This window comes from Triplophysa rosa, linkage group LG20 (assembly GCF_024868665.1).
Source record: "Triplophysa rosa linkage group LG20, Trosa_1v2, whole genome shotgun sequence".
In the NCBI taxonomy this organism is placed as follows: Eukaryota; Metazoa; Chordata; class Actinopteri; order Cypriniformes; family Nemacheilidae; genus Triplophysa; species Triplophysa rosa.
This window is the reverse complement of record NC_079909.1, coordinates 2,938,226-2,965,505: the sequence shown is the minus strand read 5'-3', so window position 1 is coordinate 2,965,505 and position 27,280 is coordinate 2,938,226. Positions and strand designations below refer to the sequence as shown.

Genomic DNA, 27,280 nt, shown 5'->3' with positions numbered 1-27,280 from the left:
TGGGTACATTTATGGTCCCATTAAACTCACATCATGTTTTTGAAGAAACAAAAATATTGTTTATTTTAAACAACCTTTTTAAGGAATAATTGATTTTAATTTATTTAAAGGTACAGCGTCAATCACAAAAAATAGTCACGAAAATAATTTATATTTTATTATTAATGTTATTTTTTTACAGGACGTTCTTTACATTAGGGTGTTTAGAATAGTAAATAAAAAAAAACATGGCTTTAGTTGGGTTTTCACAGGCAGAGTCACAATTACTGTATGTAGTCTCTTATTAAATAATTGTGGACTTATTTATCTTATGTGATCTTGGACAGACATGACATATATGAGATATGGTTTCTTATGGCTCCCTCTTTGAACAGATAGCATGCCTCTTTCAACTAGTTCCATCTCGATTCTCTCATCTTAATGATGTGAAAACCATTTATTTATCATTTTATAAAGATTAGCTTAAAGTGACAACCATCAGTGAATATTTAAAGTTAGTTGAAAAAGTTTTTACATAGACTTTCAATGGGGAGGAGCTTAAAGGGAGCACACTCTGAGCCTAATGGGAGCAGCAACTATTTTTAAATTAATACATTTTACAATAAACTTAAAGGACAAGATTTAACAAAATAAATAATCTAGGACATGCATTAAGTTTTTAACATAGTTTAATATAAACAAAAATAATGACAATAGCTATGAAATTATACGTTTTCATGTTGATATCACACTGGAGCTCTGAGATTTTCACGATTTTACGCTTTAAACTCACCTTAAAATAATATGAAATCTTAAAAATCACAAGCTTCTAATCAATTGTTTAAGTCATCAAGTAGGATAATAAATAATTTTTTCTTTTTATAATCTGAGATCAAATACGGAAGTTTGCTTAATGGCTACGTGAGTTTAATAGGGGTGTTTACCCTACCTAAAATCTGAAAAACTAAAAATGGTCTCCTAATTTTTTCGGCGGCTGTAGCCTATATACAGTAAAAAAATTGAATGTAGTATAAACCTTCTAAATAAATAATCTGTACGCTGTAGATTTAAATGTAGTTAGATTACCCATCAAACCACTAAATCCAACTCTGCAGTTCATTCTTTTTTTTAATGATAACCACAAAAAGGTTTTTGCTTATTCCGTGGTCTCAGTGGCACTTACTCTTTAGCAACACCATTTCCCAATTTTCATTTTGTGTGGCCGGTGTTTTGGGAAATTGGGTGTATAATGTCGTTACAACGTTATGAAACTACAACAATAGATTAGATGCCTTTTTCTTGAAATCCTTTGTGGTTGAGTACAGGTGACATCGGATTATAGTTTTGGAGATTTCCTGACCACTAGACCCAACTAACTGCAATCTAACAGCTGTGATTCCTGCAGATTTTATGGTGGCTCAAACCATAATGCTGACATTACGCTGGTACAAGATAGACACACATCCTCTCCAAGGCTGATTCATAACAATTCCAGTTGATTGTGGTTTCTTATTATTACTCTGAAGGTAGAAATTGACATTTTCAGTGTTTTTCTATGTTTTATAGTTACTTCTTATTTTGTAAAGCTCAACAACCTTTTGCCGCACATCACAGCTATGTTCTTTGGTCTTATCCATTGTGATAAATGACTAAGGGAGTTTGGCATGTATTCATGTATATTACCTCATATGTATACCTCATATGTATAAAAAAAAGTAATTTTTGAACAATTTCCTGTTCCTGATCACCCAGGTGTACTAGAAAAATACAAAATATCAATGGGATTATACTTCAAATATATTTTATGCAAAATATTTTGCGCATATGAATGTGGCACACATATATTTAACAAAGTATATACAGTATATATATATTTTTTATAAAACTAAGTTGTTTTGCAATTGTTTGTTTTCAATAAGAGCAGACATTTTTTTCTTAAGATATTGCACAAAAGAACTAAAGGTTAAACACTAAAGACATTTTTTCACAGCCTTCTTTGCTCATATTCACCAAAGGTGCCAGTATTAGTGGAGGGCACTGTACATTCTTTAGTTGGTCAATCGTCCAAACAATGCCTAACAACACCCTTATAGCTGTTATAAATCTTTGTAAACCAAGGCTTCTTGGGGCTTAATTCTTTTTTTCACTTGGAAATCTGTTTTGGCAACACATAAAATGGGTCTAATGTTAACTTGTTGCCTTTATTGTAGTCATGATCAGACATGGTAGTATAGCCACACAGCCCCTATGAAATAAGTTAATTATAAATAAAAATAAGACTATTAAAATGTTGTGTATCTTTTAGCCCAACACGTCACGCTTCTCAACTAACAATTTGCGAAAAAGCTGAGAAATTTTCCTCTGCCATCAACAGATACCTGAGCTTAAAGGCTGAAATGATTCTCAAAGTCAACAGTATGATGAAGAATGTGTACCTTAAATGCATGTTAAAAGCAGTAAAAGCATCCATAGAATTCATAAATGTAGATGATAATATAAGGGATTTACATCAGCAGCTTATTAAACATTGTGATGGTTTTTTAACGTTGTCATTTTTCACATCATGCTTTTAGACATGTTGCTCAATATGCATTTTTATTGAATTCAACTGAAAAATATCCTGTTTTTACAAAGCATGCTTACTTTTTATATTACAATCAAATAGAAACATGTTTATTTTGCATACAAAGGTGTTTAATTTGCAGATGGAAACAGTCAGTGGGGGAAGAATGGGATCTTTCCTCTCTCACAGTTAAAACAGCAGTGTTAAATTGATTAAAAAATGGACTCTGAAGCTGAATTAGTATTAGAAAGAACAACAATTCTCAGCATCAACCAAATATCTTCTTTAAGAATGAGAAAATGCTGGTCTTTTAGATGCACATTGCATCTTCATCAACTTTTGAACTTGGCCAGTACCAGCTACAGATGCCGTCACTGTCCCTCAGACAGGCGTACTCCAGAGAGTCAGGAGAGTTGGTTTCCCACATACATTCGTTCTTAGATTGGGGACAACAAGGACTGCCAGAACATGTAGAGATCTGTGGAGATGACAGTTTGAGGTGAGTTTGAGCTGACGTACAGTTTGACATTGACATGAGTTTTGTGTTGTTTAAGAAATAGTTCGCCAAGACCATATATATTCAGTTATGTTTTTTTCATCCACGTGTTGCTCCAAGAGATGCAAAGTACAATTTAGAGACTGAAAGCTTCTAAATGATGACAGAAATGTTATCTTTGGGTGAACTTTCTGTTTTAATAAAGCAAAATGCATTCTCTTTAATGGAGGCTTGCATGGCAGAGGTTGGCTAATTCTCGAAACTATGCCATTTTGGTAGAAAATTGTGAATACCAAAGTAAAATTTTGCAAGGTTTTGTATGCTGTATATCATTACCGTGCAGTCACAGCCCATCTTATATGTTTGTTTGAAGTTTTCTTGTTCCGTTAAGGAGAGAAGATCCCATTGCTTCACAAGGCCACACATCATCGACCTGATCCCATCTTTAAACCGGTATACTTAAAAAAAAAAGTAAGAAAGAAAGAAAGTGGAAATGGGACATTCGTTGTAAGGTTTTTATCTGTTTGACAAATTCAGCATTTGACAACTTTTGATATCATAAATTATGCACAGTGAGTAAATGGGATATCGAAAGAGAAAAATAGAGGGCGTGGCTTGTGTTTTCCAATGCAAATGTGGATCTAAAAAAGCAGTTGTTTCATTTTGAAATAGAACTTGCAGCAGACTGACAGGTAAAGAGGGTGTTTTGCCAATGCTGTTAAAGATTATTAGGGCACATGAATTAAAAAAGAATGACCCACATGGATAAATCATTTATAATGAACACTGCGATTTTCAACTAGTCGGCACTGTGCAGTTGCAAAAGTGCTCAAGATGTTGTGGACTTGGGGTATGGCTTCTTCCCATTGCTGTACGGTTGCTAGGGTGCTGTAAATAGTTGCTAGGGCGTGGTTAAAAGGTTACCATTGTGATATGTACAAACTAGTTTGTCAACCAAATTAAAAGAGCCATATCTTATTAATGTGTTTGTATGGTTGCTAAGGTATTTAGCTACTAATTTGTTGATAGACTATGGTGCGGCTAGGACTTGCCAGTATTATTCTAATGCGGAGATAATTCATATATTTACACTGTTGCTAGGGTGCTTTAAATGGTTGCTAGGGAATGGGTAGACAGTTACCAGGGTGATATGTAAAGACTTCTTGCCTGGTCCAGTGATATTCCCCTCATGCTTTTCAATGGAAATCTATGGAGTGGTTGCTAGGGTTCTATAACTGGTTGCTAGGGTGTGGCTAGCACATTCGAATGTCACTATTTATTTGCCTGCTTGCTTAGCTAATTCAAATGTGACCACCACTAAGCTCTATGACATTCGGAGATGATCTAACAAGTTTCTTCACCCGCCCGATGAACAGTGCTTGAAACAGTATGGCTTAATAGGCCAGTGGATTTGGCACCTCTTTCTTAGGTCTACGACAAACAGTGTGGGGCGAGTTACGCACCAAAGAATTATTTATATACATATTCTTTGCCTCACAAGTGCCACTAATAAAATAAAAACTAATAAAAATAAGAATTGTCAGTTTTTTATGATATATTTAGATTCAATGTGAGACGGCAGAGGTGTACCTGAAAGCACGTATCGCCCCTGATCCAGTGTGATGCCACACATTGTTTGTGGATCTGTGTAGATGTATTGAATTCGCTTTGCATAGTTAGAACCTTTCAATACCTGAAAAAGGAATTTTCATTATATGTTGTATTTGTAGTATTTTATTGTGAATATTCTGAAAACTTGAAATTTGTGATACTCGTTCTTTTTTCTTTTTCAAGATAAATATTCTGTAGATGAAAGACTAACATTATCTTCCATTAAATTGAATTGATTCTGATTCATTTGAGAAATGTGGATGCTTGAAAGTGCAAGTAGATTAGCTCACCTTGATTATTTTGATTTTATACCGAAATAAGTTGTTTTGACCCTTAACAGACAGTCTGTTTCCGGTTGCGTCAGCTAAAATCACTGATGGAAAATAAAGTGGCATAAATGTTAGAAATGCTGTTTTGTATAAACATCCTGAACATGACTATTCAGCACTGTGGAGTTTTAACACACTCACTAATATATTGTTAATATAAAATATTTAATTATTATTGTCCCCTAACAACATTCAACATTAAACATTGTTGTTTGTTTCTGAATCATAAACATTTCCAGCACATAATGTAAATAGTACTTTTACACTTGCTTGATTGGAAATGAAAAAATTGTATTAAAAATTGCTCGTGGTTTTATATGACAAATCAACTGAAATACAGTGTTTCCTTCAGCTAAATGTGTTCTACAGTTTACAAAATTTATACAAAAATTATATTGGAAAAGATATTAGATTTGACGTACCCATTTCAGAAGTGCAGAATTGATGTTGAGGGTGACGTGGGGCACAGCGGCAGCTCTCTGCTGTCTGTATATTCAGCCCTACAGACAAGAAGATCAGCACAACACCCAACAGTGTGACGCCCATCATGTGCAGCAGAAGTCAAATGATACTTTCTAAGGATTAGGTCTGATTTACAGGCTGTGATAGACTGTCTCCTTCTCTCTCGATGGAAGTGGATGCATTTTATAGTTCATATGTCTGAGGGAGGGATCTGCCCCTCCTACCAAACAAACCCCTCCCACATTCTTGTGTGTCGATGAATTAGTCCTGCATATTAAAAGATAAAATACTAGAATACTGTAATAAAAGCTCAATAAAAGGGAAGGAAGGAGGCGGGAACCGGCGAACGTTCACAAACTTTAATAAAAGTAAACAAACAATAATCCGGAAGTAAAAAGGTAACAAACAAAACTTAACATGTCCGGGCCCGGTCCTCTCTCGTCGTACACTCCTGTCGCTCGTCCTTTTATGCTTCCGATCTCCTCCGTGAGAGATGCGAGACCGGTGTAACGCCTCGTTAATGCGAGACCTCGCTTCCTCCTCCCATGGCTCTCGTCACGCCTCCCTCAATTATGAACAAATACAATTATGAACAATGCCATGTGTTGTGAAATATAAAACAGTCTGTAATTTATTACAGGTTGGTGCATTTTTTATTCTTTGTTGAATAACATTAACATTAGTAATTATATGGGAATATACCAGGAAAGTTAGAATCCTGTTTGTCTGGGACACTGGTGTGGGTGTGTGGGACACAGTATTTTAAGTCAGGTGTGTAGAGTGAATTTCTACAACAGTGTCCTTAAAGAGAATAGTCTATACTTTATTTCACATCAAATTGAACTTCATTGTAAAAAACAGTAATTTTACAGAATTTTTCTGTTTTTCACAGATTTTCCACATAAAAGAATTGTATTGTATTGGTATTTTTTTTACAAATTGTTTATTTATTTTTGAAGAACGCTCAAACAAATTAAAATGACAGAAAAGAGTGCAAATTTACAATAAAAACAGGGTAAATCGATATATTACAGTTTATTTCTGGCGCCCCCCCAAAAATTCCATTTTTTAACAAGGTTTTATTTTGAAAGTTTATTTTTGAAATATGGTCCAAAACTGTAAAATTATAGAAAAATACAGCAAATTGACAAGAAAAATGGGTAAAACAATATAATATATATCCTTATATCCAGTATTTTTACACGGAAAACATATTTTACGGTATATTTCTGTCTCTCCAGCTGACAAAACAAATATTTTTTTACAGATTTTTTTACAGTGTTGCTTTTCTGGCATAAATTAATATGTAAGGGCTCGGTCACCCAAAAAATCAAACATTCTGTCATCATTTACTCACCCTCTTAACAGTTTAAACTGTATGTCTTTCTTTCTTCTGCAGTACACAAAAGATATTTTGAAGAATGTTGGTAACCAAAAACCGTTGGTCCCCATCCACTTATATTTTATAGGAACAAAACCAATGCAAGTCAATGGGTACCAACAGTTTTTTTGCCATTAACATTCTTCAAAATATCTTCTTTTGTGTTCTGCAGAAGAAAGAAAGACAAACAAGTTTAACATGACAAGAGGGTAAGTAAATTATGACAGAATGTTTGTTTTTGGGTTAACTATCCATTTAATCCAAAATATTCAACCCGTGAATGTGTCACGCCTGGCGTGAAAGAACCCAAGTGCAGGCAGCAGGATTGAAGGGGTTAACTGAGAACAGCTTTATTGACAAAAACAAGAAACAAAAACCCACGATGGGGAAAAAGACTGGAACGTAATAAAATATAAACATGAAACAAAAGACTTCCCGCGATGGGGCAAAACAAGAAAAGAAAATAACTAGACTATTAAATCAAAAGATAAAGACAAGACTAAACTATGACACGACATCCAAACAAGGCAAAACTTCAACACGGTAAATAACTATAACAAGACCAGGTAGCATGAAAACCGGACACGTACTTGAATGTGGTGATAGCTATAAAACACACACACCAGAGACAACGAACGAGCACAGGACAATGAAACATGAGGGCATTTATAGGGGAAAGAAGGATAACGACACAGGGTAGGTGAGGGTAATCAGACACGGCCAGGAAATAATACAGGAAACGAGAGGGGCGGGGCCAATGACGAGACACTGGAGAGAACGCATTGTCAAAAGGACAACAATATGTTTCTCTCCACACATAACCAAAGACTTTGTCATGGCTCTGCCTCAGGACCAGGAAATCCAAGACTAAAAGAAGCAGAACCATGACAGAATGTTAATGCATTTAGGGAAAATAACATTTGAATGATCATTTTCCAACAGTTTTGCTTGGCTATCTTAAACACATATGCTCAAACCGGGGAATGCATTTTCATTTTGCAACTTAAAGAGCGTTAAAATATGCATTCAAAATATATATTAAAAGTAATGTAGCAATGGACAAATGTCAATTGTGTTATTGAATTTTCATTTTGCACCTAATGTTGCACATATGTTATTTTAAATGTATATTTAAAGACATAAATGCATTGTCATTTGATGTACTGCATTGCCATTTTGCAACTTGCATTTCAATTTGATAATTGCTACCAATATGCCTCCATAGCCATCGGTCCTTTTCTTTATGTCAGACTTTGTTTGTTGTCATTTACGCTAACTCACCGCAGCTGCATCTTCTAAATAATGCAGCAAGTGGGGCTTGAGGAAGTGACGTCGCCTGTGTCTGTGCAGTGCGACCTGATTCCCCTGAAGTGAGACACAGGAAACAGAAATACAGAAAGAAAAAAATATATAATAACGCGACTAAACGAGACAAAATAACGTTATAACATTTCGTCTCGTCTCGCTTTGGTCAACGAAAATGAAGAGACATTTTAGCATAGTTTTTATATTGTAAACCACATTTAGTCTCGTTTTTATTCGTCAACAAAATTGCATTATACATTTAATTATAGTCATCGTCACATGACCAGTATTTACATTGCGTCTCGTTTTCATCACGTGATAAAGGTTCGTTGAAGACGATATTTAGTCATAATTTTCGTTGACGAAAGCAACACTACGTAGCAGGGAAACACTTACATACTGTTTTCCTCAAGCAATGATTGCTGATGTAAAAAATGGAACTGTACAACATCCTGACAAAAGTCTGTAAATCGGGTTGTCATACATGTGGGGAAAAGTGATTTTAATGAACTCTTTGAAACGCTTGGAAAGCTGAAAGTTCAGTCATTCATCAGTACACCTCTCCCAGCTCGAGGAACAAATATGTTTTCTCAGCTACTCAGTCTGAATACATTGCTGCAAAAAACCTGCAACATGAGAGGACTGAACTTCAATCTCTTCTGAAGTCAAAGACAACTTTTTACCTTCACCCAAACAAACTTGGTGCAAGAGTGCTAAAGGATGATATCCTCTTCTCCCTCCATCACCCATTAGCAGAGTGTGCCAGTCCACTCCTGAATGGCACACATACACCTGGCCTCAGTGACCACAGGAGTTCACATCAGCAGTCGGATGGACACTTGGATAACACCCCTCAGCCACAACAACCACTGCTCACGGTCACCACTCAGGCTGCACCCTACCCAGCGACATCACATCAGTTGGACTGTGATGAAGACTCAACACCCAAGGACATTTCTGTGGATAACAACCGAGACAGGCAAGATAACATACTTCAGCCTTCAGAAACAACAGACTCACAGTTCCTCTCTCTACCTACTCTCTCCCTCTCTCCAACATCACCTCTTTTGAGATTCTCAGACAAAATGGAGGAACTACCCCGCAAGCAAGCTTGCGCAGGCACTTTTCGGGTCCCCAGCAGGCTGTCAGCGCAGGGCACCAGAGAATTTGCTCACTGGCAAAACGTTGCCCCTTAGCGCTGGCCCTACACGGGCAGCCCTCACCTCATCCCCCATTGTTGATTTGTTGAAATGTTGATCACTTTTGCACCTGCTATTAATGATGAAAATATTTTGAAATTTCAACAATCCACCATTACTGTGATCAGTGTTTGCTTTAATTGAGCTTTTGACTCTTCACTCTGATCAAGTTATTTTTCTTTCAGTGGTTGTAATGGTGTTTAATGAAAACACTTATACATTGATGAAGTCTAACGAAAGATAGGTTTGACCCCCGTAAATTTCTGGCTGTTTGCTTCTATAATATTGGCTGTGATCAAATAAACAATCTGCTGCAAATAAAGTGGAAGCTAAGCATTTTGCGACTGGTGAAAATTGTGAGGTTTGTAAAAGCACTGCGAAAGAGTAAACAGAAAACCTCACTGACACACTTAGACATCAACACTCAACATACAAACCTCAGCAATGGTGACAATCATAAAACTAATTCAGATAAACTGATCAACTGCAATGCATGCTGGGAGTTTTGTACTATGATGTTACCCAGCATGCATTGCAGAATGAAGCTTTCATTTGTTGATTGTCACCATTGTTGAGATTCATACATTGATTCTTCATTTATAATTTATTTAAAATTTAAGCATTTTGAAATAGATTTAGTTCATTTCTAATAATACAACAGCCATAACACTGCTTTAATCTCACACTGCAGTGCCACACAACATTCCCCACAATAATACCACAACACAATCAAAAGCTTGCCGACCCCCTCCTTCTGAAAGAGCTCTCCAGCCTCTGCCGCAACACCAGGGATCACACCAACCCCCATCAGCTGGAGGTGAACAACACAAGACTGGTAACTGATATGCATTGGGTCCCTGCTTTAATTGCAGCAACAATCACAAATGTTTACAGAACAAGTGGGAACCTAATGTTCCTTTAGCTTTCCCTATATCTGTCCTCATATGTAAGAGACAAAACTATAGCCCTTTCCAGTCGTATGGCAAACCTATCTAATCTACTGCCTATTAGATGTCACTCTGAGAATGATTGGGGGAAAAAACAGTTACTGTTAAAAAACAAATCCCTTTTGGTTAATGACCTCATCCCCAGTAACAACCTGGACTTCATGTTTCTAAATTAAACTTGCTTAGATGACAGCTGTAGTGCTACAATCCTCAGTGAATCAGCCCCCCCCAAACTCAACTTTTATAAATGTCTGCAGAGCTATTAGGAGAGGTGGAGAAGTAGCTGTTCTATTTAAAGATCTCTTTCAATGCAAGCAATTGTTATTGGTGATAACCCATACTTTGAATATTTGAGTATTGTCTTAAAAGGTGCACCACGCATTCTGTTTACAATTATTTACAGACCTCCCAAATACTCCCCAGTCTTTGTTAATGACTTTTCAGAACTGCTGTCAGCCATTTCTTCTGAATTTGATTGCTTTGTTATTACCGGAGATTTTAATATTCATGTAGACAAGACAGAAAGCAACACTACAAGTGAACTCTTAATTGCTTTAAACCCAGCATGTGCACGGCCCCACACACAACCGTGGACACACTCTGGATCTGTTCTGAAAAGCTGAGCATATGTGGTGAAAAACATAACTTGAAGTTCACTATAACATCTATAAAGACAGCCTGCATACGTTCAATGTCGAATTTCGCAGGCGTATGCCCAGCCGGCCGTCAGTCAGTCTTACCTGGTGTGTAAGACGCGGGCAGACACCGGCTCTACACGAAGGTTGTAGAACCTTGCGAAAGTACTGGGCGTAGCCCAACCCGCAACTCTACAGATGTCTGCCAGAGACGCGCCCTGAGCCAGTGCCCACGAGGAGGCCACACCAGGTGAAAACCATCTTCATCGTGAGATGAGGTAGAGCGGATTCTCCTAGGGCTCAAACGGGGCCATTCCGAGGCCCATAAGGACCACATCAAGGTCCCAAGAAGGTACGGAGCACGGTCGGGGAGTATTCATCCTCCTCGCGCCCCTCAAGAATCTGATGACCAGGTCGTGCTGACCGAGAGACTTACCTGCCACAAGGTCGTGATGTGCAGCAAAGGCAGCGACAAAGACCTTGAAGGTGGAGGGAGAGAGGTTGCTCTCTAACCTTTCTTGAAGGAAGGACAGCACGACACTGATCGCACAACTCTGTGGGTCTTCCCTGCGGGAAGAACACCAAGACAAGAAGAGGCGCCACTTGTAGGCGTACAGTCACCTAGTGGCTGGGGCTCTTGCCTGAGTGATCGTACTCAAGACTGCGGGAGGCAGGTCACTCAGGATCTCCTCATCCCATCCAGAAGCCAGACGTGGATGTTCCAGAGGTCTTGTCTCGGGTGCCAGACCATGCCCTTCCCCTGAGAAAGAAGGTCCTTCATCAGGGGAATCGGTCAGGGGGGAGTTGTCGTCAGAAGTGTCAGCTCTGAGAACCAAGTCTGGTTGGGCCAGTGGGGCGCAACCAACAGAACTTGATGATCCTCTTCCCTGACCTTGCACAGGAGCTGTGCAAGGTGATCACCTACTGACTCCACAGGAGGAGGCGTCGAGTGAGTCGTGTTAACTGCCGTGAGCGAATGCCACCCTGGTGATTGATATATGCTACGGCAGTTGTGCTGTCCGACCGGATCAGCACGTGCTTGTCCTGCATGAGAGGTTGTAGCCTCTTCAGTGCAAGCCGCACAGCCAACAACTCTAGGCAGTTGATATGCCAGCGCACGTCCTTCGCCCCGACACTGCGTGCCCATTGCACACGGCACCCCAACCCTGCAGGGAGGCGTCTGTCGTCACCACGACAGCAGAGAGGCGTGATGACATACGCCTGCTGCCTGTGTGCCACGCTCTCCAGGGATAGAGACAGAGTTGAGTTCCATACCGAGAAAGAGGATGCTCTGCACAGGGGAGAGCTTTCTCTTTTCCCGGTTGACCTGTAGTCCCAAACGATCTAGGTGCCGGAGCACTAGGTCCCTGTGTGTACACAACAGATCTCGCAAGTGTGCCAAGATGAGCCAGTCGTCGAGATAGTTTAGCACCCGCACACCTCTCTCTCTGAGGGGAGTGAGGGCGGTTTCCATGATCTTCGTGAAGATTCATCTATACGGATATGCCGGACCCTCGAAAGCGAACCGTAGGAACGGGGGATGACAAGGGAGAATCGAGACATGAAAGTAAGCATCCTTCAGGTCGATTGCCATGAACCAATCTTGACATCTGATAGACGCCAGGATGCGCTTCTGCGTGAGCATCCTGCACTGCAGCTTGAGTAGGTGCCTGTTCAGGGTACGCAGATCTAGCAACCCTCCCTTTTTGGGAATGATGAAGTACGGGCTGTGAAACCCGTTGAACATCTCGGCAAGAGGGACGAGCACGATTGTTTCCTTCGCCAGAGGGGTGGCGACCTCGGCCCGATGCATGGGAGCATCCTTGCCTCTGACTGAGGTTGAGAGGATGCCCCGAAACTTGGGCGGGCATCTGGCGAGTTGGATCACGTAGTCAAGACGGATCGTATCCCATAGCCACCGTGACGGTTTGGGAAGCTCTTGTCAGGCTCCCAGTGACAAAGACAGGAGGGCTAGGGGTACGATCTGCTTCACCGACCTCCCGGGGGGTAGTTCAATGGCTGGCAGTACGGATCCCTCGCCGTGGGGAAGCCACCGGGGAGGAGATCGGCTCTGCTGACTTACCTGCCTGGCGATGATGTAGCACAACGCACCGTGGACTGAGAGTGCTGAGGGCTGCTGATTATCCTCGACATTGGGTCTCGTCGTGACGCAACGTCGAGCTGCCGAACACCATCGTGTAGAGGGTGAGAGCGGCTGTGATAAACACCCAGAGAAAGAGGAAACTCTTTTTGTAAGAAGTGGGCTGTTGGGATGGGGCAGGAACCATCCTGGATCGACCGACCAGCGATGGAATGGCTGGGGTCGTGCCCGATGGTATTCTTGATCTCTCTCGGGTCTTCCCATGAGGGCCACTTCTGCTGTGGCTGCTGACAGGGTGGTGGTCTCCTCTTCGATGTCTTCTTCCGGGGGGCTGCCTGAGTGGGGGGCACCGGAGCCGGAGGGCGTCGAAGAGGACCAGGGCTGCTGGGAAACAGATGGTGCACGGGATCTTGACGGCCAAAGGGCGGCCGAGTCGTGGCGGGGGAGGATATGCTTGATAGCCTCTGTCTGCTGCTTTACTGTCGAGAACTGCTGCTCGACAGTATCACCGAACAGCCCTCCCTTGCGAGATGGGTGCGTCGATAAAGTGTATTTTCTCGGCCTCACTCATCTGTGCAAGATTCAGCCAGAGGTGTCTCTCCTGGACCACATGTGTGGACATCGCCCGACCCAGGGCCCGCGCGGTCACCTTGGTCGCCCGTAGAGTGAGGTTGGTGGCGGCACGGAGTTCCTGCATAAGCGCTTGGTCGGTCTTACCCACGTGGAGCTCTCTCAACGCCCTGGCCTACAGGATGGCCATAGCGTGGAGAGAGGAGGCAGCTTGGCCCGCGGCAGTGTAAGCTCTCGACACCAGAGATGCCGAAAACCTACATGCTTTGGACGGGAGTCTAGGTCGAGCACAAGTGCACCGCAACGGCACACTCCACCTGGGGGACATTGACGTATCCTCTAGCTGCCCCACCACCGAGGGAAGAAAGGGCGATGGAACTAGTTTGACATGCACACGCCGAAAAGGGGGCGTACCAGGTCTTACTGAGTTCCTCATGCACTTCCGGGAAACACGGCACTGGGGGAGGGCGCAGCTCAAACCCGAGGTACCATGTATCCAGCCGCGAGTATTGGTAGAGGCAGTGCGGTGCACTGAAACCCAATGCCCACGGCGGCCCGGGAAAGCATGGCTGACATTTCAACGTCCGCTTCTTCCTGGGCTCGACCCCCCGAAGGAGGGAGCTCCGAGGAATCATCGGAGTCAGATGACAGTAAGTCACCCTCCGGTGCTGCAAGGGACATCTCATCATCACGCACCGTTTCCGAATACGTGGTTGAGGAACAAGACGGTGGACCGTCTCTTGGGGAATGGTCGGACGAGCTTTACGAGGTGCGAACGGTCCGCGAGCCAGTGGTTGACGGATTAACGCTCACACTAATCCTCATATCACCCTTGCTGTTCGTCGTAGCGGACGGCCACTGCTGTCACGGAACGGGAAACAGACGAGGTGGTGGCTGAGTCCCGAGGGAACACAGCCACACAACGTCTGAATCGTCATCCGCCCGCAGTGCGGGAAGGAATTATCCACAAAGGCTGCCCCAGTGTGCTGGAAACCCAACACTTGAGGCAGACATCGTGTCCGTCCCCCTCCTCGATGAGTGTGTTGCACCCACGAGAACAGAGGGACATGCCACACTGGAGAAATTAGCTCTTTTAGAGAAAAAACTTGAACACTTCTGGAACTGCCGAGACGCCCAGGAAGTCGCTGCAGGAAGGGACAGTCCGCTGCACCACGTCGTAAGATTCCAGCAGTAATTCAGCGTAGAGTTTGAAGTCTCGATGTCGATCATGTGAGAAGGCTCCAAAGAACAAAAGGTGAATGAATGCAGCACGCTGTCTTTCTTTTATACCCGGATATCCGGGGCGGAGTCCAGCATGCAAATTTCATTCGCCAATTTCATTGGCCTTTTCTAAACTAGTCAGAAGTTGATAGGTTCTCAAGACAAACCCCATCTGTCGGTTCGACACAACGTCGAGAGACCGACAGAAAGGGAACCAGGTTTTTCTGAGTTGGTCCTTATATGGTTCAGGTCATACCTTAAAGAGAAGGTTACTATGTGAACATACAGTAGGTATCCATAAATCTGAGCGGACATCCATGACATGTGGTGTTCCACAGGGCTCAGTTCTCGCTCCTCTCCTGTTCAATCTGTATATGCTCCCACTAGCTAACAAGGTAAACACATACCTTGACTCAAGAGGTCTAAAGACACAAAGTAAAGTAAAAAATCTTTGTCATTTTAGAGTCTGACCTTAGTTTCAGCAATCATATCAAAGCAATAAGCAAATCAGCGTACTACCATCTCAGAAACATAGCCAGAATCAGATTTTGTCTCAAGCCAAGATTTAGAGAAACTAGTTCATGCTGTCATCACCAGCAGGGAGGATTACTGCAATGGACTCGTTACAGGTCTTCCCAAAAAGACCACCAGACAGCTGCAGCTCATACAGAACGCTGTTGCCAGGATTCTGACCAGAACCCAAAAATCTGAGCAAATCACCCCAATCCTCAGGTCTCTACACTGGCTACCAGTTACATGTAGAATCGATTTTAAAGCATTATTAATTGTCTATAAATCACTCAATGGCTTAGGACCTAAATACATCTCAGATATGCTTATTGAATACAAACCTAACAGACTTCTCAGATCATTAGGATCAAGTCAGTTAGAGATAAGAAGGGTTCACTCAAAAGTTTAGCCAGCGTTTAGCCATTACGCCACCCGTAGCTGGAATCTGCTTCCAGAAGAAATCAGATGTTCACAGACAGTAGCCATTTTTAAATCCAGATTAAAAACACACTTGTTTAAGCGTGCATTTACAACCTGAGCACTGTGTCGGTTTACATCAGCTGCACTTTTATTTCTATTTACTTTTGATTTTATTATTTTTATATATACACACATTTTAAATCAATTTTTTTTTATTTAAAACTGAAACTAAATGGCTTTTCCTCGCGGAAGGTCTGCATTCAATAAAAATGAGCTAATAACATATTTCAAATTCACATTTTATGTCCAGTTTTTTTCTCATGTGGCAAGTAGCCATGTAATAAGCGGGATAATGTACAAACAGCCGGCTGTTATCACGAAATAAGCCCCTTCAGTGTGATACAAGACCCTCCGCTTCACGTGATCACACTGTCGGGGCTTATTTCTGCGATAACAACCAGCTGCCTGTACTTATTGTCTTTTAAATTCTAAAGTTGTATTTGTAATTTTAAATTATCTGCTTTTAAAAGATGTCTTATGCATTATTTCTTCTATTTTTCCTTTGTCAATCATTTCATGTAAAGCACTTTGAATTACCTCGTGTATGAAATAGACCTTTATATGCAATATAAATAAACGTGCCTTGCCTATACTAAAAATCCAATCTACTGTATTACACATTGGGACACTGTTAATTTATTTTTCTGTGACGTTACAACTGTTTCGTATCAACAACAGGCAGAACCGACATCTCTGACTTTAGTTTTTAAATATTGGTTAAAGTACATCATGAAAAACACTTTAATTATTTTGTTGCATATCCGTGCATGAATTTAATACTAAAATTAAATGTAAATGTTAAGCAGATTGTGTTCACTGCAATACATAAAATAAGCATTCTACTCTCTAAGTTTGATTGTACGATTTTGGTTTGACGGCTTCAAAATTTGTTGCTTCAGGGAATCAGATCGAATCAGGGGCGGACTTAACCAATAAGTGAGGTAAGCGGCCGCTTAGGGCCCCAGGAAACCAGAGGGCCCCCAACAAATACCCAGAAGTTTTTATAAAGCATGTATAACATATTAGTTTTCTATCATATTTTGTATGGTCAGGAGGATACAACCATTAAAATGTAACGTTATTACATCCGCATGAATTTGCCTCCCCCGCATCATGGATCAGTGGAACCACCATTAGTTATGCACCTACGTCAGAAGCTCAGTGGCCAGAGTTAGAGAAAGTTACGGCAGACAGAGAGGAGGCAGAGACAGTTAGAACTTAGAAGAGCGAGAGAAAATTTGCCAGCGGCAGAATAAGTATATAATGAAAAGCAAATAGAGAACCCCAACGGAGCCGAAAAAAGAAGAGAGATTTTTTCACACAAACTCCACCGATAGCTTACACAGTGAGTGCTGCTCCCACAACAGCTGCTGCAGCCTCTCTCCCACCAGACACAGAGGTGTGTTTACTCCCATCCCCGGAAAATGACAATATTCCGGTGAGTGCATCATTGATAACGTTGCACGAGCATCCACTACTGGTTGAACTCGTGAATAAGGTTTAAATGGAACGCACTAAGCCCTTGACCACTTGGTATTCACTTTGAAGCTGAATTATTAAATAAACCCATATTCACTTATGAATTTGTTTTATGCACCATTCTATATACATATCAGATATCAAAAGATATCTGTATAATCTATTGGAGAAAAATTACACAATCAAAACATCAATAGAATAAACTTTGACTTTAAACATAGGCTAAGCTAGCTACAAGTAGTATGCAATTAAATCTCAACATAATTAATATAATCTACACTAATATGCATTATTCAAAAATAAAATGAATATACCATACACTATAGTTGAGCGTTCAGCGGTGACGTCACAGTCAAGTTGAATTGTGGGATATAAAGCTACTTGAAGTGTACATATGAAGTAGACTCGCTCCCTCCGTCAAAATCGAGAGATTGAGGGTCTGTCCATATAAACTTCCCTCGTTCACTTCATAACAACGCACTTCAAAATGTTGGTGGGGATTCCCCCGAGGGGAAGTGCTTAGGGAAGTTTGCGAGGGCGTGTCTAAAAGTGAAGTGGAATGCACCCCTGGCTGGACAGTGGGTCCCTAGGAGCAGGGTTGAAGAAGTGTCTCAGCAAGTTATTTTCCATTAGTTGAATTAGTAAGGATTCCTACAAGATGAAATGTATTCTTTGTCTCACAGTCAATGTTCATTCACTTAATATTGGAAGAATAAATGTTTTAACAAGAATCGTTTCATTCTTGCTGTTACTTTGGCTTTTTTAATACAATTTAATGTAGTACTTTTTTACTTTCACATAAGTAAATTTTTGGCTATATACTTTAACTTTTAATTGAGGTAAATTTTCCCTCATTATCTGTACTCCCTGTTGAAAAAAACAGCATATGATGTCTTGATGCTGGTTTGCTGGTTCGTGCTGGTTTTAGCTGGTCATGTGCTGGTTTTAGCTGGTCATGTGCTGGTTTAAGCTGGTCATGTGCTGGTCTTAGCTGGACATGTGCTATTCTTAGCTGGTCATGTGCTGGTTTAAGATAGTCATGTAATAACCAACTTAAACCAGCACATGACAAGTTTAAACCAAGGGCACGTTCAACCTCAAACCAATGCGCAAAGTTTTGCTACTGTTTCCGGGTTGAACGATGCGTTTCCTGGAAACGACGTGCAAGGGTGTGCAACAGGGTTTGAGATACGTTTTCTCTTGTTTGGTGGGTGTGTCAAGAATGTCAATCCAATCAGCAGCAACATGTATACAACCCACGTGGTGTTAAAGAGACAGTTCGCACAAGTGGTCCAAGTAAAGTCGTTTACAAATGTGTATACACAACAACTGAAGATATTAGAAGACATGTATTTTGCAGTATTCAACGCGTATTTATACCGATTTCATCAGGCTCCACAAATTCTTCAAAAAGAACACAAAGAATGGCCTTCTCAGCTGCCATAGTTCAACTCTTGCGACATCACAACAGGGTGTTCAACCGCACCACCGTTTCCGTTTAAAAAAAAAACATTTTGTTCGGGCTGAACGCAGCCCTGCACAAACCAGCATCAAAACATAGCTAACACAGCATATGCTGTCTTTTTCAACAGGGCTTTCACTTACTGTAAGTATAATTTCTAAACACTTTTACACCCCTGGAGTCATACATTACTTTAACAAAACCATAAAAATATAAAAACATTTTGCAATACTTAAATTTTGAGCATGTCATGTTGTTTTGCAACCCAGTCTCACGACCGTTCGTGGCATAGCCACAAAATTTAGAATTTCACAGAATATTAAACATTGTGGTGAAATTTTTTTCGATTTAGAGTTTTGAGAGGAATTTTTCATATGGTGCTTTTAGACGTGTTACACCGTATGCATTTTTATTAAAGTCAAAGATACAGAAAAATATCCTGTTTCATGCATTCTTACGTTTCCTAATAAAAGTAAAAGACAAACACATTTATTTTTTACATACAAAGGTGTTTAATTTGCTTATGGAAACTTCAAAGTCATTGGGGTAAAGAATGGGGTCTTTCCTCTCTAAAAGTTAAAAATGGACTCAAGCTGAATAAGCATTTATAAAGAACAGTGAGTCTCAGCATCAACCAAATATCTTCTTTAAGAATGAGAAAATGCTCCACCCTTTGGGTTTGCACATTGCATCTTCATCAGCTTTTGAACCTGCCCAGTACCAGCTACAGATGCCGTCACTGTCCTCCAGACAGGCGTACTCCAGAGTCTGAGGAGAGTTGGTTTTCCACATACATTCTTTCTTAGATTGGGAACAACATGGACTGCCAGGACACATAGAGATCTGTGGAGATGACAGTTTGACATGAGTTTGAGCTGTCGTACAGTTGGACATTGACATGAGTCAATCCTTTTTTGACGTGTTTGACTACCCTGTCTACAGTATGTTATAGTAATAGTTTTTTTCAATAACATTGCGACTTTTGTGACAAATAACAAAGCCTGTAACACAGTTTTAGAAGAGCTTGAAAAAAAATCATGACAGAATTGTTATTTTGGGAAAACTATCTTGTCTTAACAAATCAATATGCATCCTTTTTAATGAAGACTTGCATGGCAAGGTTGGCTAGTTTTGGTAGAAAATAAAAGTAAATACCAAAGTAAACTTTTTCAAGGTTTTGCATGCTGTACGTCATTACCGTGCAGTTACAGCCCATCTTATATGTTTGTTTGAGATTTTCTTGCTTTGTTAAGGAGAAATCATCCCATCGCTTGATAAGGTTACACAACTTTACCATGATCCCATCATCTTTATACCGGTATCCTTTAAAAACAAAAAGAAAACAGAAATGATACATTCTTCTTGATATTTGTATATGTTTATATGTGAGTGCTGCATGCAATGCAAAATTCGGCAATGGGCAGTTTCTAAAGTGCTCAAGATAGAATACCAAGTCCGTACGATGTTGTGAATTTGGGATATGGCTTTTTCGTATTGCTATATGGTTGTTAGGGTACTCTTATAAGTTGCTAGGATGTGGCAACACAGTTACCATTGTGATACTTACAAACTGGTTTGTCAAAGAAAATAAAAGAGCCCACCCCAATGTCTATATACCCCCATTCTGAATTCCGGCTACTATATAGTATGGAAGTAGTTGGTTCCAAAGGGTGGCTTATACATGTGTTTGTACGGTTGCTAGGGTGGGGGGAAAGTCACGGTGCTCCAGATGGCCAGTCCGTCCCTGCAAATATTTCATGCAATAGTCAAGCCTATGGGATTTTCTCCACGATTTTTCACTCGCCCGATTAACATTGTACAGTACACCCAATCATTAGAAAATTCGGTCACACTTTATTTTAAAGCGGCCGTGCAATGGTGTTTCATGCATTGTGACTTATTTATTGTACAATGTTGAATGTGATGTCTTCTCATGTTTGACATGGTCAACTTGTCAAAAAACGAGTTGGACATATGACGTAGTATTTCTGTGCTCAAAACACTCCCCCAGCATTCGTATAGGTTTCGGAAAGTTTTTTTCCAACATGAAAATCCATTTCGTAACAACTTTTCTTAGTCCCTTATTGGGCAATTGTTGGCCTGCAGCTCGATACTCTAGCGATACTGAGAGAAGTGGAGGTGTATTTGTTTGTTCACGCCATTTCAGTGATGGATGTTATATAAACGGTGGATATAACGCTGGATTTGGAGATCGTTTGAAACTGATAGATGGCGCGGTCCCAGTGCTAAAAGATGCCAGACATGAACTGTACGCGGTAAGTCAAACTGAGTCATATGTCTGTGTTTTGTTGGCAACGGGTGCGCACATGCTTTAGTTATGCCAGTCCATCCCCCCGGCACATGTCGTATGGCTTTGGAAAAATCGTACAGCTGTATCTGTCTTTTATCAAACTAAAGACTCTACGGATATTTGAAGATATTTGCGATACTATTCTCTAAGTACTCGAGATTAACATAAGATATGCAGAAACTGTCTGAGATACGGCCGTTTTAAGGTCCAATTCTCGCTATTAACAAACCATTAACTATGACTTTTGCCTCAATAAACTCCTAAATTGGTTAATAGTTAATATAATAGTTGTTAGGTGTAGGTATTGGGTAGGATTAGGGATGTAGAATATGGTCATGCAGAACATGTGCTTTATAAATGCGAATAAACAGTCAATATTCTAATAATATGCATGCTAATAAGCAACTAGTTAATGGTGAGAATTGGTCCCTATACAAGGGATATAAGTGTTAACGAAAACTCATAGCACACCTCTCCGTAATACACCTCATTCATGGGTCTATGACAAACAGTTTTGTCCTGAAAAAAAGTTTTGATTTCATGGTAAATTTTATTTCAATGTGAAACGCAAAGGTGTAAATGATTTTACCTGTAAGCACGTATCGCTTCTTGTCCAGTTTAACGCCACATATGCCTTCATCTTGATATGTATAAACATACTGAATTCCCTCTGCTTTGTTAAAACCGTTAAATTCCTGAAAAATAGAAATCTACATTATTATGCCTACATTTATATTTGTGGTATTTTATTCTTTAGATTAAAGACTAACATTGTCCTGTTTAACATTATTCCATTAAAATTTTGAATCTGATTGAAACATAAGCAGAGATGTCCCATGAAAAGCTTTTACGTTCTTCTGAAATATACAGATGTTTGAAAGTGCAAGAAAAGCAGCTCACCTCGATTATTTTGATTTCATACCGAATTAACGCCTCTTCATTCTCAATAACTTCCTCCTCTCTGGTTATCTCCGCTAAAATCACTGATGGAAAATAAAGTGTCAGAAATGCTGTTTTGAACCCTCTTGAAAATAAGGCAGCGGTTATTTTCACTAAGTTTAAATAGCAGTAGGTTCTGTTTACATAGCAGCATTTCTTAGCGATATGCTATTTACACTAACCGAAAATAGCTGTATTTTCTTTGGATTAAGTGGAAATAATAGTTAGATGCTATTGGTACTTATAAATAGTGGCAGATGACGTTACTATTTGCAACTCAGTATTGTTGTGCATTAAACATTAAGCATAAATAACAGAGTGTAAATCATTATATTTATAAAAATTATGACAATGATGGCAATTTATTGAGATATAAAAGCACTACACCTACCCTTAACCTCACCCTAAACTGTATAAATAAAAATGAATTTTAAGTCTTAAATCACTTTTACTGAAAACAAATGCCTTAATGATCTGTAATGTGACAGAAAAAGGTAAAAAGAGCAATTTCAGCGAGACGTGGATTAGAACCCCAGTCTTCCATGTCAAATCTATACAGACTTTACACTTTATGCCACTGGAGTCACTGTTTGAAATGGCGTCGTTTTTACACTTTTTTTATTCCAATCACATATTGGTGAGCGGAACTAGTGCCAATAGTCTCTCTGCCAACAAGGTGGGCTATTTGTACTCAGTGTAAATAGACACTCTTATTAATAAACGATGCCATAGAAGAACGTTTTGGTTCCATAAAGAACCTTTAACATCTGAAGAACCTGTTTCACAAAAGGTTCTTTATGGTGAAAAAAGGTTCTTCAGATTATAGAGTAAGAAAGATGGTTGTTTAAAGAACCTTTGGCTGAAGGGTTCTTTGTGGAACCAAAAATGGCTCTTCTGGCATCAATGTAAAGAACTGTTTAAGCACCTTTATTTTTAAGAGTGAACCTTTTTGTATCACATAAGGTTCTTTGTAGCATAAAAAGGATTCAGATAATTAAAAGGTACAAAGAACCATTCAGTCAAAGGTTCTTTAAAGAACCATCTCTTTCTGACCTTTAAAAAAACCTTTTTTCGCCACAAAGAATCTTTTGTAAGACAGAAAGGTTCTTCGGATGTTAATGGTTCCTTATGGAAAAGTTATTCTATGGCATCATGAAGCACCTTGATTTTTCAGAGTGTAATAAGAAATGAAAAATGGTATTGGAAATTGCTCATGGTTTTATAGATACATGACAAATCAAATGAAAAACAGTGTTCCCTTCAGGTAAATGTGTTCTGCAGTTTTAGAAAATCTTATAAAAAGTATTAGAAGACTTGAATAAATAATGTTGATTTTAGATTCGACGTACCCATTTCAGAAGTGCAGAAGTGATGTTGTGGGTGACTTGGGTAACAGCTGCAGCTCTATGCTGTCTGTATATTCAGCCCTACAGACAATAAGATCAGCACAACACCCAACAGTGTGACGCCCATCATGTACAGCACAAGACTGATGGTATACTTCTAAAATATGTTTATTAGGTCTGATTCAGGCAGCGATGAATTTCTCCTTTTCTCTCTGTTGTGGTCTTCAGCCCGCGGGGGAAGTGGACGTATTTTGTAATTTATACGTGTCTGCCTGAGAGAGGGATCCGCCCCTCTAACCACTCCTCCCACATTCGTGTGTGTTTAAAAATTGGCAAAGATTTGAAGGTTCAAATCTTCATATTAAAAGACTCCATTATAATACAATTTTGAATAACATTAATGCATTGTCATAGAAAGCCACATACTACACACTGCACACATTTCTGTCAATAAAATATTCTAGAGATAATTGTTTGCTATAAAAATAACCAAATACTAATAATGCCCATATTTATTAGTTGTTTAAGGTAATGCTTCTTTGTCTTATTTTAAATCATTGTCATCTTGAGGTCTTCTATTGGGTCCTGAACCCGTGGTTGAGAAATGCTGCTCTAGATTATATTTGTAGATTGATCACACTGGAGAAACTAAAACATATCTGTTATGGTATTACACTTTTACTTTGTCTGTAGAGAAACTGTTAAGTGTTATATTATTATAATTGTTACCTAAAATTAACATATACTGATCAAAGACAAGGACAGTATAGACTACATGCACTAGTTATTCCCTTAGGATAAAAGAGTCTGCAAAATGCACACATGCAAATGTGAACTGAGAAAACAAGACTAACTGCATGTTCTGTTTATTCTGCTGTCCAGATTTCAATGCCGACATTTCCTGTTGTGGTGAAGATCGGACACGCTCACTCCGGAATGGGAAAGGTATCTAACATTAATACTCAAAGTGAATATTGTCATTTTATAACAAAAAATTATATTACAGTGTTTTAGTTGATTGTATTTCTTTTTAATTCAATTTTGCAGATTGAATATTGTTTAAGCAGGTGGTAAGGGACCGTGTAAAAAGTTCACACATAACATATAAACAAACACACACTTTTATTAAGATTTCTTTTGGGCGTTATTGCCTTTATTTGTACAGTTCGGTTAGAAAGAGGACAGGAAGCGAAGTGGGAAAGAGAAGGGGGTGGGATCGGGAAAGGACCACGAGACGGGAATCGAACTCAGGTCGCCCGATGCGCAACTGCGCCACATGTCGAAGCACTGCCCGCGAGGCTATCAGCTTCAAACACATACTTTCCAGAATCTCCACGTCTGCCCCCTGGATGGGACAAGGAGACCTTGAGTGGCTTGCCGCCTGCGGAGACCGTCCTGCAGGCTAGAGACCCTGCCACTAGGCGTTTATACCCTTATAAGTGGCGTCTCTTCTCGTCCTGGTGTTCTTCCTGAGGGGAGAACCCACGGAGTTGCCCGATTGGGTCAGCGTTGGCCTTCCTACAGGAGACTCGAGAGCAACCTCTCCCCGTCCACGCTGAAAATGTGTGTATCTGCTATTGCCGTTCATCATGATCTCGTGGATGGTAAGTCCTTCGGCCAACATGACCTGGTCACCTGGTTCGTGCTCCGTTCCCTCTTAGGACCTTAATGTGGTCCTACAGGGCCTTTGTATGGCCCCTTTCGAGCCCCTCAGAGACGCCAGTCTTTCTCATCTGATGATGAAAACAGCACTCTTGCTGGCGCTCGCTTCCATCAAGAGGGTAGGGGACCTCCAGGCATTCTCCGTGTGACCGACTGAAGGGGAACCAGTGACTACACTAGCAGACAGTAAACAGAGATTCACCAGTGAATAAACTATAATTATAATAAATCTTAATAAACTGCCTGTCCAAAAAAAAAGTCACACACTCTAATATTTTGTTGGACTGCCTTTAGCTTTGATTACGGCACGCATTCGCTGTGGCATCGTTTTGATAAGCTTCAACAATGTCCAGAATGTATTTTTTTCCCGTCCAGAGTTGACAAAAAATGACTTGTGTTCTTGTGGAGACCGGTCTTGCGAAGCAGCCTCGGAAGAAAGAACTTGGATGGTTGCGCCGCAGTGACTTCTGGGACTTCAAGCGGATTCCGTATGCGCGCAAGGCTGCATACGATGCATCCTTGAGACCGAGAACACATCCGGAACATGCATTCTCTGTTCTTGTGTGCTTGAGTATTGGAACCGGACTTTGACGGTTTTTGATGACGTAGAGCGAGAACACGAGGACACAAGACCGCTGAAGAACGCATATTGAGAAACGGCCTAAGCTAAGCAACATAACTGTGAACATCGGCAACCAGAATGAATTTAGGTACGGCAGCCTAATAAATCATAAATAACTTACAATTCAATGATCAAATTACTTGATAACAAAGTCTTCCTCCTGCTGTTTTGATTGAACAACGTTTATCAGTTTTTTTTTTTTTTTCGAGACTTGATAATAAAGTTCATCCACATGCTGTTTTGAATAATGTTTCATGCATTTCTTCTTCTTCTTTTGAAGTTTTATGGCAGTTGACATATCTAATCTCTTTCACTGATTTACTTTTGTTCTGTCAAGCTGTAGCTTCATCGAAGCCCCATCCCCCCCCACCACCGAAGCATGCGTTCGTCTTCTTGCAGCACACGCAGGCTGCGCAGACAGCATATTACATCACAGACCTGTGACTTGGAAATCTCACATGGATAGAGTCCGCACCGATCCAGGAAGTCAAAAATACATATCTAATAGGGAAAATTGGCCGACTTTTATTGAAAATAATATTTGTACATTTTTAAATATTATTTCTACAATAGTTTAAGTAATCACAGAGGGCCTAGATGGCCCTGAGGGTTCGCTACTACTACCTTCTTCTGGTTTCCCGTTTTTAGTATTAGATACCGACTACTGCCACCTGCTGGTATGGAGAATCTGTCACGAATGCGGGGAAGGGAGAACCCAGTTGCAGGCAGGCGGGAGTGCAGGGGTTTTATTCTTTTAACAAAACAAAAGGTACAAAACAAAACACCCTCGATGGGGTAAAACGAAAGGTCACAAAATAATAATACAAACAACAGGACGCAGGCTAACTGACACTAAACTAAAAATAAACAACACTTAGACAAAAACTTGACTGAAAAATTACTACTGGACGGGGATTACACAGAAAACAGGAACACAGCGAACATGGCACACGAAAGGCACTCGACGACACCATATACAATACACCAGCACCGGACAAAGAAACATGAGGGCATTTATAGGAGAAGACAAACGAGGGATAATGACACAGGGCAGGTGGGAAACATTAGACACGGCAGGGAGGCAATACATGAAACGAGAGGTGCGGGGATAATGACGAGACACGAGAAAACACATGAGAAGTAAAAAACATGGCTCATGGCAAAAAACAAAACTCATGGCTTTTTCACATAAAACCTAAGGGCTCTGTCCCGATGCTGCCACACAACTAGGAATTCATAAACAAGAAGGTAGGACTGTGACAGAATCATTTCCTCACCCGCAGGGGCAGAACGACATGCTACTTGGCTGTCGGGTTTCGACTGTTGGCTTGATGTTTTTGGGCAACTTTGTACCCAGACGCAGTCAACGTGAGCTGACCCTTACAGCCCACTTTTCGTCTGTGGTAGTTTGTCGGCTTGGTGTGTTCCCTGATTTTGAAGTTGGGGCAGGTCTACCTGTTTTCCGACCAATGGCAGTGACTGGAAACCTCTTAACTCTTAGATGTTTATTTAGAAACTATGCTTGTTCCCCTGACAGGTGAAAGTTGACAATCATAGCGACTTCCAAGACATTGCAAGTGTCGTGGCTATTACTCAGACATACACAACCACAGAGCCATTTATTGATGCTAAATATGACATCAGGGTCCAGAAGATTGGATCTGATTATA

At 40.4% G+C, this 27,280-nt stretch overlaps 2 protein-coding genes across 4 annotated transcripts; both read right to left on the bottom strand.

Moving 5' to 3' along the window:
- Nucleotides 1-2,232: 2,232 nt before the first annotated feature.
- On the bottom strand, nucleotides 2,233-17,726 carry LOC130571056 (metalloproteinase inhibitor 3-like). Of its 3 annotated transcripts, XM_057361738.1 has the most exons (7): nucleotides 17,583-17,726; nucleotides 5,858-6,005; nucleotides 5,401-5,478; nucleotides 4,940-5,022; nucleotides 4,629-4,731; nucleotides 3,375-3,496; nucleotides 2,233-3,020 (listed from the first exon to the last, which is right to left on the bottom strand). In XM_057361738.1, the coding sequence occupies exons 3-7, from the start codon at nucleotides 5,402-5,404 to the stop codon at nucleotides 2,853-2,855; spliced, it is 480 nt and encodes a 159-aa protein (XP_057217721.1). In that variant the 5' UTR covers nucleotides 5,405-5,478; nucleotides 5,858-6,005; nucleotides 17,583-17,726; the 3' UTR covers nucleotides 2,233-2,852. The 3 variants fall into 3 exon arrangements, with proteins under 3 accessions (XP_057217721.1, XP_057217722.1, XP_057217720.1); XM_057361739.1 differs by lacking the exons at nucleotides 5,858-6,005; nucleotides 17,583-17,726 and adding an exon at nucleotides 5,576-5,849; XM_057361737.1 differs by lacking the exons at nucleotides 5,858-6,005; nucleotides 17,583-17,726 and having other exon boundaries at nucleotides 5,401-5,849.
- Nucleotides 17,727-19,202: 1,476 nt separating this feature from the next.
- LOC130571057 (metalloproteinase inhibitor 4-like) lies at nucleotides 19,203-23,587 on the bottom strand. Its single transcript, XM_057361740.1, has 5 exons — nucleotides 23,330-23,587; nucleotides 21,942-22,024; nucleotides 21,631-21,736; nucleotides 19,929-20,053; nucleotides 19,203-19,573 (listed from the first exon to the last, which is right to left on the bottom strand). The coding sequence occupies exons 1-5, from the start codon at nucleotides 23,331-23,333 to the stop codon at nucleotides 19,361-19,363; spliced, it is 531 nt and encodes a 176-aa protein (XP_057217723.1). The 5' UTR covers nucleotides 23,334-23,587; the 3' UTR covers nucleotides 19,203-19,360.
- Between the last annotated feature and the right edge of the window lie 3,693 nt (nucleotides 23,588-27,280).